Here is a 14225-nt window from a genome sequence, read left to right on the forward strand (position 1 = left end):
CACTTTGTYCTCAACCCCTTATATTCACTGGTACTTTACCTTCTCCAACTTTTACTTCATGTCTYCAGGTAAAATAATTATAATGTCTTACAGTACAATGGCTTGTGATTTAAACACAAAAATGCTCCATTCTACAACTTTTTACTGGAAAGAGTTTCAGACTTTTTCCCTAGCATGGGCCAAAGCTTATTAAATCACTTTTTTTCCCATTCAGAGCCACAATGATCACCTCTGCTAACAAATATGAGCTTATAATAGCTCTGGAACAACTATAGATACAGCTCAAGGAAACACAATACATAGATTATTTTGGGTTTTTTTGATGGATTTTTTAAAGTAGTAGTAATTTTTAATTATTCTTCCAGGCACTTAGTACCAAGGTTGAGGGGAGAGAAAGAAAAAGAATATGGCTAACAGCATGGGTCCAGCCAGTACTCTGTGAGCCATCAGGAAGGGATCTGAAGATTAAAGTCTAAGGAAACTCTGAAAAATGCGTTCACACTAACTAGTTTTCAGGGAATCCCTTAAAAAGAAAATCATGCCAACACTGTTTCAGCAGGAATCAACAAATGCGTATGTGCCTGTTGTTAGCACTGCTGAAGATATTAACTGCTTTCGTAACTAATATGCAAAATGTGTAAGGAGCCAGGAAAAATACTGGAAAGCTGTGTCCACTTGGCTCTGCATGGGAAGTGCCTGTGCAGCTCAGTCTTTTTGCAAAACAGTGAGACTGTTCCTTGTGTGGATTAACTGAGCATTTCCACAGCACATAAATTAYTTTTATTTGTTCCTAGCTTATTCTTTAAATTACTTAGCTTAAATTCTTATAATTTTAAATGCTCCTTCAAAGCAATCCTATTTTGGATATGCAAGCCTTTACTGGGACTGCAGTATTCCACAGTGTGTGTATAGTTAAAAGAATTAGGATTAATCTTCACTCACATTGCAGAAAGAATCCAATACCCCTAATTAATTGGAATAATTTGGTAATTTTCTGGAAGCAGTAGTGCTTGATCCAATAAGCTATTAAATGCACTAGTTGTTTCTTTATCACATCACTAGCCCTGAGAAATATTCTTTTTGTGAAATTAAAAACAAAAACACATTCTAAAAGTCAAGTTATGTGAATTTAAACTGTTGACATCAATATGCTTCTCCATATGGACTACTTTTYTGCGGGTAGAAGAGTGTAGCCTATGTTGCTTTGGAAGCATTTTAAACTAAGCCCCAAAAGACATTGTCATTCCAGAATAGGAGTCTGTACAGCAGATTTTAAAACAGATACAACTATCACRATTTAACCATAGCAATGCTGGAGACAAATGTTCAGCGCCGTGGTAGTGCAAGTCCCATTAAGAACCACTGAATACTTCTCAAATTTCTGGGTTTTTTTCCTACTTCAGATTAGAAAACTAGCCTGGAGTGTTGCTGAGTATCTCTGTTTTGTAACATATACACACATCACAACAAAATATACACATTAAAGTTTGTGATGCCATCATCTGACTRTAAGAACAGATTAATGAACACAGCATTGACAAGCAGCACATATAGATCATGTACTTCACATACGTCACTGAATTTTTTTATGGTAAAATAACAGAAACTACAATGATTATATTCCATGTCAATGCTACAGTGCAAGATTGTCTGTTACAGTACACTCAGCTGCAACTTCTAATTTAAAAAGTCAAAAGAGCCAAGTACACATTAGGTTGTCTATAAAAATACTTAGGTATTCATTTTCAACARAAGAAAAGAAAGAACAGAAAAGAAATGGAAAAAGTAGCCTTACCCTCRTGAAATGAAGAAGAGTTACCCATGGCAAAGAGATGTAAATAGGAAAAGCTGGATGAAATATGTGTGGAAAGGAAAGAAAAGGCATCACTAAACATAGGGAAAAAGAAAACAAAAGAAGTSAGGAGGAAAAGGGAATGGTTCATCTTATATAATATGTTCTGAAAACTTTTTTTCCAACTTTTTTGTAAGGATCATGGGAAGAAGCAAAGGCAAGACCAACAGTGGTAATAGCTGCCACTGTAATTACAATTAKCAGTCATGTTGCTGAACAGGACTTGCCCTTGTTAATACAAATGGCAAAATTTTAATCAGTGCTGTATTATCATCAACAGTTTTAAATGTCAAGTCACAACTCAGCATAACATGCTAGTGAAATCAAGCCATGCACTAACATTTACATAAAAATAACTTTTTATATATGAGACTGAAAAAAATGTGCACAGTGTTATCACCTCTGCCTTGCTCAAGCAAACGCGACTTTGTCAGTTGGTAAAGTCAAGTAAAACTTTTGTAGGTGTTCTGTGGTTAAAGACACCAAAACTTTTTTTKTGTCCACTGATGCCAAAACCTTCTCAAGTGGAAAACTTCATAGAGAATTAATAGAAAAATACCTTTTCTAAAACAAACAAGCATTTAACACACTGATCTAGAATGAGGACCTAAACTGCACACAAGTTTTGAACCTGGATCCCCCAAATCCCTGCTGCAAATTGTTTTGCATTTGTTGACTGAACTGGTGACTTTGTTGTTGTTCACTTGTGTTTTTTTTTTTTTGTTGTTGTTGGGGGGAGGGGAGAGGCAAATGTACACAGAAGGACCCCATTTTCTTCTTCRCCTTCGCTTCAAAATGGAAAGCTACTTGCCGCCTACCTTTAATATGCTTTTTGCTTTTAAAATCAGTCCATTCTCTCCAGTGCCTTTGCATGCACTGAAAGATTCACAGAGTCTCAGAGAGTTTATGACTGGCTATAAACAGCAAGCACTGACAAAGAGAGAGCCATTAYGCAGCTTGCTGTCACTAGTGCAAAAAAGCCAGGAGAGTGCTGTAGCATCCATCCCACCACTCACTATTGGGATTTAGCAGTAGCATGAAACAGGGTTAGGCAACTTGCAGCTGACTGCTGCTTCTTCCCTTTTTCCCTACAGGAGCTCTACTTGTCCTAGAGTCACATTAGGATAATGAAGGAATAAAGAGTGACCAACTGGTCATATACCAGAGCTGTTACAAAAGTCATTTAACTCTCATATTCTCTAAAGGTTCCTAAGCCCTGATGTATCTGTCACATAACTTTACACTAGCTCAACTATGAATTTGGATTACATGAAAAGAAAACAAACAGCTAGATTAATCACCTCAATTTTGATTGAAAGGATGAACCTTYCAATCAAAGCTGAGATTGTCCTCCCTGAAGAATATGTGACACTAGGGCAACATGCATAACACATACACGGTTAGGTATTATATGGACTCGTACTGCCCGATCCATCAGTGGTCTGAATACACTGGACACTCCACTCAGTCATCCATCATTATCATCATTACCAATAACTCATTTACCCACCAGATTTCACCAACCCACTGATCTCTTCATTAATAAATCARAAATCTAACACACTTATCATAAATCTTTTCAGTAACATTACTCATAAACTGTCTCAACTGCCAACTTCTCTGCATAGTAAAAGACATAAATCAACTGTGAACTGTTTTGGCTCATGACGTTTTAATTTATCATGCTACCCTCTCTTACAGGAGCCATCACAAGACTTCTAAAAATTCGTACCAGTTATGATATTTAGGTCAAATTTCACTCCTAAACCTTCCCCCCCCCCTTTTAGCAAGTTGTCTAACAGGCTAGAATAACACAATTTGCCCTTGTAAATGCCATCCTAGTYTGACCCTATCAAGTTATACTCATTTAAGTATTCACACTATTCTATCCTTAGACTCAGCTTACTCTCCTTGTTAGTGCTAACAGGAGGTCGGTCATCAGCTAAACCCTCTGCAACATGCTGTAAATGTGGTTTGGTTTATGGACTCTTGCTCGTTTTCTGTTCTCCATTGAAGAACTGAGTTCTAGAAAAAAATCAGTCTACATTAAATATCCTACCTATCCTTCTGAAGGTTCTGTCAAAAAAAAAAAAAAAAAAGAGTAAATAAACACTACAACCCTCTATGCTTTTATTCTGACAGTAGTCCCAAGGAAATTAGCAATGGGACAAAACAAGGTTTTCTTTCATCACACTGTTGTAAGCCATTTGCATTTGTAGCTTTCTAAGCAAACCAAGACTTACAAGCTTCGAAACGAATTTATAAAAATAAGGCTGTAAGTGTTAAATGGTAGAATTTGACTCCACTGCCACACCATTCTCTAATATTAATCTCTACAACAAAAACATTCATGCAATTTATTTCCAGCTTCTGGTTTTCCATGTTTACCCCAAATAAAAATCTAGAAAAACTGTATTACATGGTTCTCCAAGACATACAATCATAAAGCACCGCAACAGCAATTAAAAAAAAAAAAAAAAAAAGGCAGACGCATGGATGCCAAAAATCTCCTAACCTCATGTGAAATCAACCCGGTGCTTTAATTTTCATGCCGTAATTTAAACGGATCGGGAAATTAAAGCCCGCACATTTCGAGCGTGAGGAGGAGGCAGCCCGGCCGGCCGCAGCTCAGCGTTTCACGGCAGCGGCCGCGGCGGGCACGGAAACGGCCGTTGGGGCGGGCGCAGCTGTTGCGGCGGGGGCAGACGGACAGCGGCAGGTGCCGGGGCGCGGCGGGGCGGCAGGAGGCGCCCGAGATGGCGGCGCGCCCGGCCGCACCCTCGCGGGAAACATCCCCTGCGGCCGGCAGACGCCCAAGGGCGGGAGGGCCAGAGCGGGAAAGCGCCTGCTTTGCTCCTTTCCAGGTGGTGTCCATATTAAGCTGTTCGTGTTTCAGGAACACGAATTACTGTTTTAAACGGAAATGTACAGTTTTGCACTCAATGCTCTGAGTAAAATAGATTTTTCTTTAATCTCTATGCCTTTGTATGCCTGGAAGTGCATGGGTTATTTTTGACTGCACCAAATGTACAAGCTTTTACAGCATTAAAAATATGGTAGCATTAATATTACATCTGTCAAACAAGTATGACTTACTATCATTGGCCATCTCACTTGTCTCTTGACTTTTAAACAAAAACAACAAAAAGCCCTCCCAGTCAAAATATCTATTTCGTATTTATTTGGTTTTTTAAACAGGAAAATACAGCAGAACTAGTAAAGCAGAAATGTTCCTTTAATTCTACAGTTAAAATCTGATCTAAAGTCACTCACATTCATTGCCAAATCCTCCATCTGCCTTTTTGGATCATAACAAAGTCACTAAAAAGCAGACATTTATGYCATAAATGTCTCAGGCAAACTGAAAAAGCGCTATAACTTACCAATGTCGTTGCTTCTTTCAGAGGAGTCCTTCTCTAGAGTGCTGGACGCTGCGCTGCCCACTAACTCTACTTTTGGACTATCACTCCTATATTTGGAAAAACAAGAGCAGACATTTTATTGGAGTTTGTATGCAGGTTACAGCAAATTGATAGCTAACTTGAAGTTAATGAAGGGAGAGGAAAATGTTCTTCCTTTGTAGCACTGGAGTTGCAGCACCCCGTCTGGGTAAACAGACATGCTCTGCGGATTAACCTTATCTCATTTCTCTTTAACACCTGTCAAAAAAGCCTATTTTAGACACTGTAGCGTCCTCAACAGCTCTTCAGATGTTCACAGCATCTCAACGGGAAGGAGATCTAAGGGCACAGGGACATCCTTCAACATCTTACTTGTACTTGTTGCTCATAAATTGGCTTGCAAAAACTATCGTGATGGGTGACCTAGAATACTGCAAAGAGCCAGAGAAACTTTGGRCGAGGATAATGTGCCTCAGCACTTCCTAGTGTTTACTCATAAATGCAGCTCCTTCGCCAATAAACGATTCTTTCTTATTTTTGCACATTGCTTACGAGATTAGACTATGAAATCTGTTTCCACAGGTCCAAAGGTACAAGATCATCGAGTTTGTTTGAAAAAGGCTTTGGAATACACAAGTGTCAAAAAAGCTGTGATACTTTACAGAGAGGAAGTGTTTTAAAATCCGACAGGAATTCATACGTAAGTAAGGTTGTTTTTCTTTCTTCACAGAACTTTCTATCCCACAACTATAGAAGTCTACAGAAATAACCTGGTTATTGATTTTTTTTTTTTTTTTAACCAAGCAGGCCAGTAGTACGTAAGTAGCTCTGCATTGCACAGGTCACACTAAAAAAATCCCTGTGACATTTACTGTGATATTTCAAGACAACAACAGTTCAATTAATGCAATAAATTATATTTACCATCATGAAACATTACCAGGTTGCTTTGGGTAAAAATATAGCTTGTCCCTGAAACAACCCAGCTAGATGATGTATTCCTAAACCCAGCAGTAATTAGCCATTGACAAGAAAATAAAATGTGTTGATTTGTCATTTGTCTCTGCTTTTGATGCCATCTTTTGGTGGTGAGGGATCGCCTGAACTCAGGACAGCAGTTTATGAGCCAAACACAGTCACTGCAAATCCTATTTCAGACTTTAAGAAGGCTATGATGGATTTAAAAAAAACCACAAAAACCTGAAAATTTGTTACAAAACTAGAGAAGGTCACAGACTGAGCGAATTTATATCCAATTAAATGCCATGGAAGGGTGACATGTTCTGAGACCTGAAAAAGATGACAGCCAGTTCATGACCTGAAAAACAAACTAGTTTTGCACAATTATCAATATGGCAGACAGTTTGCACCAAGAAAGAAACAGAAGAATTTTAACGTATTTCTGGAACAACAGACTGATGTGTAAGATGATAAATGAGGGTATTCCCAGTGATCTACTTTGATCAGTAAATTTTCCTGTGTCTTTGTCTTTTACTTTTTAATTGCTTATATATTTGTAAATATTTAAAAAGTATGACTGTGTATTCTGTTTAGTACATTCGTACTTCCTAGCAAATTGACAGCATCATGTGAGTCAGCAGGGCTGTAGCAGATGTGCGGGTACTGCTTTGGAGGAGATTCTTAGGTTGATGTGTTTTAGGGCTGAAAGGTACAACATTTACAGTTTKAATACAAAAGAACCAAGACATCTCACAGCACCCCCCAAAAAACAAAAACCAAGAAAACTCTGGTGGCTTATGCCAGTCTTCATCCCTACTGCTACAAAAGGCATAGAGCCATCCCTCCTCGGTCACATCCTCTCCCTCCCTTCCCCGCGTTGCCATCACAGCCCATGCAGATAGGCCATCAGATGATCACCCTGAAAGAAACCCACACCAAGAGAATCCCCTTGCAAACTGATTAATTGCCGCTTGGACCAACTCCCCGGCCCATCTGGCCGAAGGAATGCTGGTGCTAACAAAAGGGAGGCCATGGGAACAGGCTGCCAGGAAAGGCAACCTGCCTGCTTCAGCGGCAGCATAGCCTCACATAGGTCTAGACCGATTGTGAAAATGCATTTTCACTACGTCTTTATGACTTGCCCACCCCAGAGATTTGACTCATTGGTAAACTGTGTAATCACTTGTATGTCTAAAAAAGCTGTGAAACCTCTGGAGCAAGTTGACAGCTATTCTCTTTCCCACATGGTTTTTGTCTGTCTCATTGCCCTTGAAGTCCGAACCTGTCTCCAAGGAAGGAGGCATTAAATTTGGAAAAACAATCATTACCACAAAAAGATAGTGAGATGCATGAGATATAAGGCACTTAGAAGAGAAATTCTTTTGCTAACCAGCAGGAATGAAAATCTCATGGGAATCACTTTATACATCTACAGCAATTTTTCCCCCAGAGTCAGCAAAAAATTCTGTTGGTTCTATTTTTATTTAATTGCCTTAGGTCTTACAGATTATGGAAATGGATACCAGAAGTTTTTAAAATATTTACTATCTTATTAAATTGAACTGACTTTTTTTAAAAATGTACAAAACACCTTAGGGAAATGACCACTTCCACTTGACACTGCATGGTTCTTAATTAAACAAATAATTCTAAGTCTGTTCCAAGGATTATATAATTATGTGTACTTTCTGCCCTCTTCTTATGAGACACCCTTACAGGTTAGAGCTTACTAGGACAGAACAGCTATATGAGATAAATCCATTAATTTGAAGTGGCTGATAAAGTTATTCATAGTGAAACTGCTAGCACTTGTGACCTTCAGAAGAACATCATCATCACCTTAAAAGTCAGCTTTCCTTCTAAGTTTTAATCTAATCACTGTTACAAGTAAAACTCTCTCAAATATAATGGTATGAAGAATGAAGTATTTTTTTCTATGCAGAATTTGGATAATTAACAATAAAACAGTTCCTATTTATTCTTTTTCACACAGTTAACATGAAAATTGAAACATCTGAGAAAACTAAAACAAGGTTTATTTAATTACACATTTCCATAGTTAGAAAAAAGGAAAGCAAAAGAGAAATAAAACAGCTAACCATAGCTCTAGTTAAAACAATATTTATAATAGCAATTCAGGCAAAGCATGGAACAAAAGAATAGCTACACCATTACATGACTAGCCAGCAAATTGAACACTAGGATTTGTACTGGTCTTGCCAAGAATGTATCACTTGGCTAAATCTAAAGGCCATAGCAAATACTTGCTTTCCCAAGCATGCCCAAGAGATCAGCAGGTGTGGGCTATATTTTGGAAAAACTAGACAAGCATTTTCAAAGCCAAGGTGTCCAAAAGAAGCTGTGGCCCTAACACATGGACAGAGGGGTAAGCTCTCAGAGATGCACAAAGCACATCAGTAAGACCAAACTGGCAGCACGGATCAAGCAGCAGTTCTTTTCTTTACGTGCCTCAGATTTCATGCTGAGAGCATCTGTTTAACAAACCATATGAGGAAGAATGAGGGGAATCAATATCTAGAATTTGTATTTTATTCCACTCTATTCTAAACTCCATTCTGGTATCTAATCCACCATTATTAATATAATCTATCTGAACTCCATTAGTTCAATGGCAGCTAATAGTCTAATAGTTCAATAGTAACATTATTTCTGTATGTCTTCTTTCTAATGTTTCTACAAGATAGTCTGCTGCCTATTCTAGGCATGTACCTTTGTCTTTTTTTTTTTCTATTTCTCTCCACTGCGTATAAGAGAGTCTACACTGCCCAATCCAGAAGCTGATGACTATAATCTAGATTTGATTAGGACTTTAAGTGAGGCGTTTAATTTCTACAGCCTTTTCCCAGCTGTAGTACAGAGTAAATGGATCTAATAGCTGTGCTGCAAAGTTCAGTTTCTCAGTGCTTTCCAAAGGCTGTAGTCACCTCTGATATAGAGCATCATACAAACTGAAGAGTAATAACAGAGCAACATTAGAGCTTATGTCACTTGTTAGATAGTGTTCTGCAACAGCACCAGCTTAAAGGACATGCTGTGAAGAAGCATGTATTTTGCTAAAAATTAATGTATAACAACGAAGGAAAACAGAAACCAAGCTGACAGCATTTGAAAAGGCTATTGTCTAATACTGTTCCTCAACACAAGAAAGCAAGCTCTTGCACTGAATTAGTGCCCCTGCTAAGCTGGAATAATTTGAAGTAGCAAAAGTCAGCACTGGCACAACATACTGATGTAGCTATTTCACAAACATTCTGCAATGGAAACKATGACATTTCAGTATTAGCGTGTTCATCAGTGGGTATGAACTAGTAWTGAAAGGTCCAAAACCACTAGTCTTGAGAAGATAGCTATGATACAGCCAGATGACTAGAAGAGTGAGGCTTTTTTTCCCTCTAAGTTCTTTAAATGTGTTTTACCAGGAAACAAATAGTGATTTCTTCCAGTAATTCAAAAAACACTGGATAGAGGAAAAACAATACCTTGTGTGAGTCACAGGCACAGCTGGTCTTTCTGGTCGTCTCGGGGGCAAGGTACCAGGTCTATTCACAGAATTTGCTTTGGGTGGCCGAGGTTTCTTCGGAGGTATAGCAGGAACTGAAGGCTTCTGCAGGTCTAACTGTTTTTGCTCTCTCTCTGATCTTTCTTTAAATCAATTAGTTCCAGAAAAAAGAGAACACAGATATTATTAATTGAAATTCATTTGGCACAAGTCTACAATTAAACAAGAATTCTTCAACTGCAGATATACTGTATAAAAAGAATAAGCTTATGTTCCTTCCACTTTTGTCTTAAATCATTCTTCATGTAAAAGAAAATGTTTACCACAAATCAGATCTTTGCACCATCTGAATATTATGCATGTAATTCCTCATGGCTGAAGCGTGTGTGCAGTGTCTGAATGTGAACAGTATTTTTGATTCTAGCAACCCACTGGTTTCTGAGCATACATAAAAAATAAAAAGAATGGCAAGAAATTACATACAAATGGAAAATATCCCATGCGCACAATTTATATCAAATTCTGTTATGAGACAATGCTGAGTTAGAAGAGCAAGAACACAAAGATGATAATGGTGGAAATTATTACCAGTCTATTGAATAATCAAAGAAGTATCATTTTTGAAAAGAGTTCTGAGCATTTCAAGCAAAATACAGTTAAATGAAAATGTGAGCACTAAAATTCAGCAATGGCAGGCCAATATCTAAATATGCAGGTAGAGCAACAAAATCCATCACAGATAAGTGCAGTGCTCAAGTGCAGATGCAAGATGTAAACTCCTCTGAAAAATCATACTTTTTATTTAGTTGTCTAAGCACAGACTTATATGCTTAATTTTTCAACTTCCCAATTAAAAAAATGGATCATTTGGAGAACAGATTATGCATAGTTAGGAAATGTCACAATATTAATAATCCAGTGCCAAACATGCAGTTTCTGTGATTTTATCAAGCACAATACACATGAATTGTGTACATAATATAACAAACAAACACCAAAGAAACTAAACACATCTGCCATACTGTAGAAAACTATATTCTTCTTAAGTCAAGTACAAAACTCTCAGTGCGACCTCAGTTTCATTTTCCATATCTTGGTCTGTCAACACTCCACTTCCTTTGACAATACTGTCCATGRTATTTTGTGAATATTATACCTTTGTATACACATAAGAGGTGTTTGGAATATTAAAGGGTATTATTTATGGGTTCTAGGTTTCTATCTGAGAGAATCATAGGTCACAAAATCAATCAACAGAAATTTATTTTTCCTGAAAATTCTAGCAGAAAATCTTAAATGAAAGAGTGGCATAATACATTTCAATGTCTGCCTTTAACTCAGTAAATAGCATTCAGACAGCTAGGGGCCAATTTGTTACTGTGTTTTTAAGTGAGCCAAACACTCTAAACAGTTTTGAGCTTCACTGGCTACTAGATAGTCTAGTAAATGGTGACAACTCACACTTCCATTTTCTATTTAAATAAAGAACAGAACCTGAATGCTCTGAGAAGTTATAGCATGTGAACATCTCAGGCACAGACTAAATCAGTATAGGAATCAAAAGTTGACAGCAAAACACAATACACATTAGAGTCGTAATAGTCCAGTGAATGATTACTGTTCACTAATAGTTTTTATTCAATACACTTTTACTTGACCTAATTCCTTGGTCCTCTGTAATGTGTCTTGAAGTTATTCCAAAGGATTGTATAATTTTCACATCCTTATGACTATTTATACTGCATCAGTGTCTGAGAATCTAAACTATGTATTAAGGACTGGCTATGCTTTGTCCTGTACCAACCCACAGTGTAAAGAAACTTCCTGTGCCCATCCATACTGCCATACCACACTGAACAATTCCTCTCATCCCTGGTATTCTACAAATGTAGATGTGATTCCTATTGCCTGTTTTTCAAAACCTAACAAAGTTACAGATATTTATAGCCTGGCATAATAATATATTAAAACTTCTACCATCTCAACAGTTGGATTTCTAAATCCAAAAACAGAAAGCACAGCTTTTTATTGCAAAGACAACAACCTCAAGTGCTGCACATTACTAAAACTAAGTATATGTAGATAAAGTGCTAAAACACCACCTGCCATATTGCTAAGACTTTTATCCAAAAACAAATCTTGGTGCAGAATCTGAATGTTCTGGCACTGCATAATACCTGCGTGTTATGCACTTACTCATGTGCATACATGTGCCTTTTATCAGCTTGCAAATTCAAACACTTAAAAGTTAAGAAATACTGTAATTAAGCTTGTCTATACAATTTAATAGTCCACCTAGGCATATGTAACTTTACACCACCTTCAATTAGACAATCAATACAACAGGTTTCTCAGCAGTGCTCTCGATGGTACCATGCCTCATTTTCTGCAGTGTTCAAACTGAGCTCTGAAGACAGATTTTTTTTTTATTTCTTTGCAGGCTTGCCTGAAAGCATTTGTCACTATCGTAACGGAGTGATTCATAAGCATTAATGACTAGGTTTTCACAAAACCCTTCCATGATGCAGGAGAAATGTCAACTCTCTTTTAACTGGGCAATCAAGGCATACAGATGTCAAGATAAAAATATCCACTAAACTGGGGTACCTTCTTCTTCGAGGACTTGGGTTTTACTGAGCACTGAGCTTTTGATAGCATTTTATGTATTGACAGCATATCTCCCCTTGCTTCCTGTTGAGGCACCTCTGGACTGTTACAATACCCACTAAAACTGAATTCTCTAAATTTAGCCTCAAGGCATTACCAAAACGCATATAATCAGAGAGCTATTAGAATGGAAAATAAACATCCCAACAATACTCTTAATGAAATCTGCCTACTGAGGAACTAGGAAATGAGGATCTCTCTCAGTTCCATTCGTCCTTTTTTTTCCTGCAAAAATCAAGCAGGAAAGCCCATTTCATACCTTTTTCTTCTGTTCGGTTAGGAAGGCATTCTGGCCTTTCAGGAGGTACCTTCTTGATTTCGTGTTTTCGATCAGTGGTGCCTGTCAAAGAACAGAAAATCTGAAGGTCTGACAAGCCAACAAGCCCTGATACAAGGCTGTACAAGATTTAATTTTACAATTTCTCACAGTTTAGATTTTCCTACTTTTGAAAATTCCTTGCTAAAATCAAATCTAAATCTATTTTCAAGTATAATTGCTTACATTATAAAGGACGCAAAAGAAATTGTATGTTTATGTTTTCACCATCCAGTTCATGCTTTGCAAAGAGGGAATCTGAAAAAAATATGCCCATTCACCATTTTCACCATTCTCTGAAGAATTTCAATAATTACAGATTTTGACATGAAGACAGAAATTTAAATTTTGTAACCTTTAACTCTGTAGACATACTAAACCGGAGAGCAATTCAATAATGACGAAAATCATTTGTAACAGATCAATTAATTGGACATTTCTGCCAAGGAATACTTAATGAATATATAGATTTGATTTCCCATTAAGTTAAAAAAAAATCTTTTTATTTGTAATGCTTGCTGTTCATTTCCACRCATTAAAAGGATGAGAATACTAACAACAGCATCTGAGAGACTACAGGCATTTTAAATGAGTGGCCTAGAGGCATTCAGGTAAGCGTCTGCTTACCTTGGAAGGTTACCAGACCCTGACATACCAGCTTCTGTTACTCTGAGGAGCCTAAGACAACTAGTGGCAGCAGCAACTGGAAGATTTTGCACAAATTTCCTGGCACATGCAAGACACAACCTTCTAGCCCACATTTTATAAGAAGCCCTGTTCTTCATTTTGGCTTCACTGCACTGGCTAGCTACTAGGCGCTAATACCACTTCARCTTAGCAGTGCTGAAAACTGCTTTAGGTAATACCATTAGCATTTCAATAAAAATTACAGTAGATGACATCCAAGAAAAATAGAAGAGGTAGGGCAGGGAGTACAAGGTAATTTTTTGCTTCAGTCTATTCTATTGTCTGCACTCTCAAATACATTTACATTTTCTGAATGTGCAGTTACAACTGTCTTCTGCAGCTGGTTCCTAGAAATCAGTAATCATTGGTGCATATTGCTCATCAGTAGTGATTGTTGGCTATTGTTTCTTTATATAACTGTGTTATTGAACAGGCAACATTTGTATAAACTATCATGCCAATAAATACTTCTGAATTGCCATAAAAATATTTTACTCCTGGAAGAAGAAACTGCTGCTAGTATTCAATTAAAGCCATTCTAAACATATAGGTTATGTCAAGCACATCTTGATAAATGGCACCTATACCTAGATAGCCACCCATAGCCACCGTATGATAATGGTCATCGTCAACACACCGATGGACATTCCCAAGCCATGCCCACGGCAATAGATGTACAAACACTTATGAGCTCCCAGGCTCAGGAGTATCTCATACCTGAGCCCTGACCTCACATTAATGCAGGTACCAGGCAGGCACCATGCTGGCCCTGGCGTAGCTGCCAGGAAGAGGTCACCGGAGCATATTGGCTATCAGGAAGCT

At 37.7% G+C, this 14225-nt stretch overlaps 1 protein-coding gene across 4 annotated transcripts in view; it reads right to left on the minus strand.

Moving 5' to 3' along the window:
* SH3KBP1 (SH3 domain containing kinase binding protein 1) overlaps positions 1-14225 on the minus strand; it is a 231679-nt gene that overhangs the window by 13601 nt on the left and 203853 nt on the right. For all 4 annotated transcript variants that reach the window (XM_085323139.1, XM_085323140.1, XM_085323142.1 and 1 more), the window contains 3 exons: positions 12660-12740; positions 9714-9876; positions 5236-5321 (listed from right to left, as the gene is read on the minus strand). In XM_085323139.1, coding sequence (XP_085179265.1) covers positions 5236-5321; positions 9714-9876; positions 12660-12740 — 330 coding nt within the window. The remainder of the gene's footprint in view (positions 1-5235; positions 5322-9713; positions 9877-12659; positions 12741-14225) is intronic.

The sequence above is a fragment of the Rhea americana genome, unplaced genomic scaffold, assembly GCF_003343005.1.
Source record: "Rhea americana isolate MKP2758 unplaced genomic scaffold, rheAme1 scaffold_82, whole genome shotgun sequence".
In the NCBI taxonomy this organism is placed as follows: domain Eukaryota; kingdom Metazoa; phylum Chordata; class Aves; order Rheiformes; family Rheidae; genus Rhea; species Rhea americana.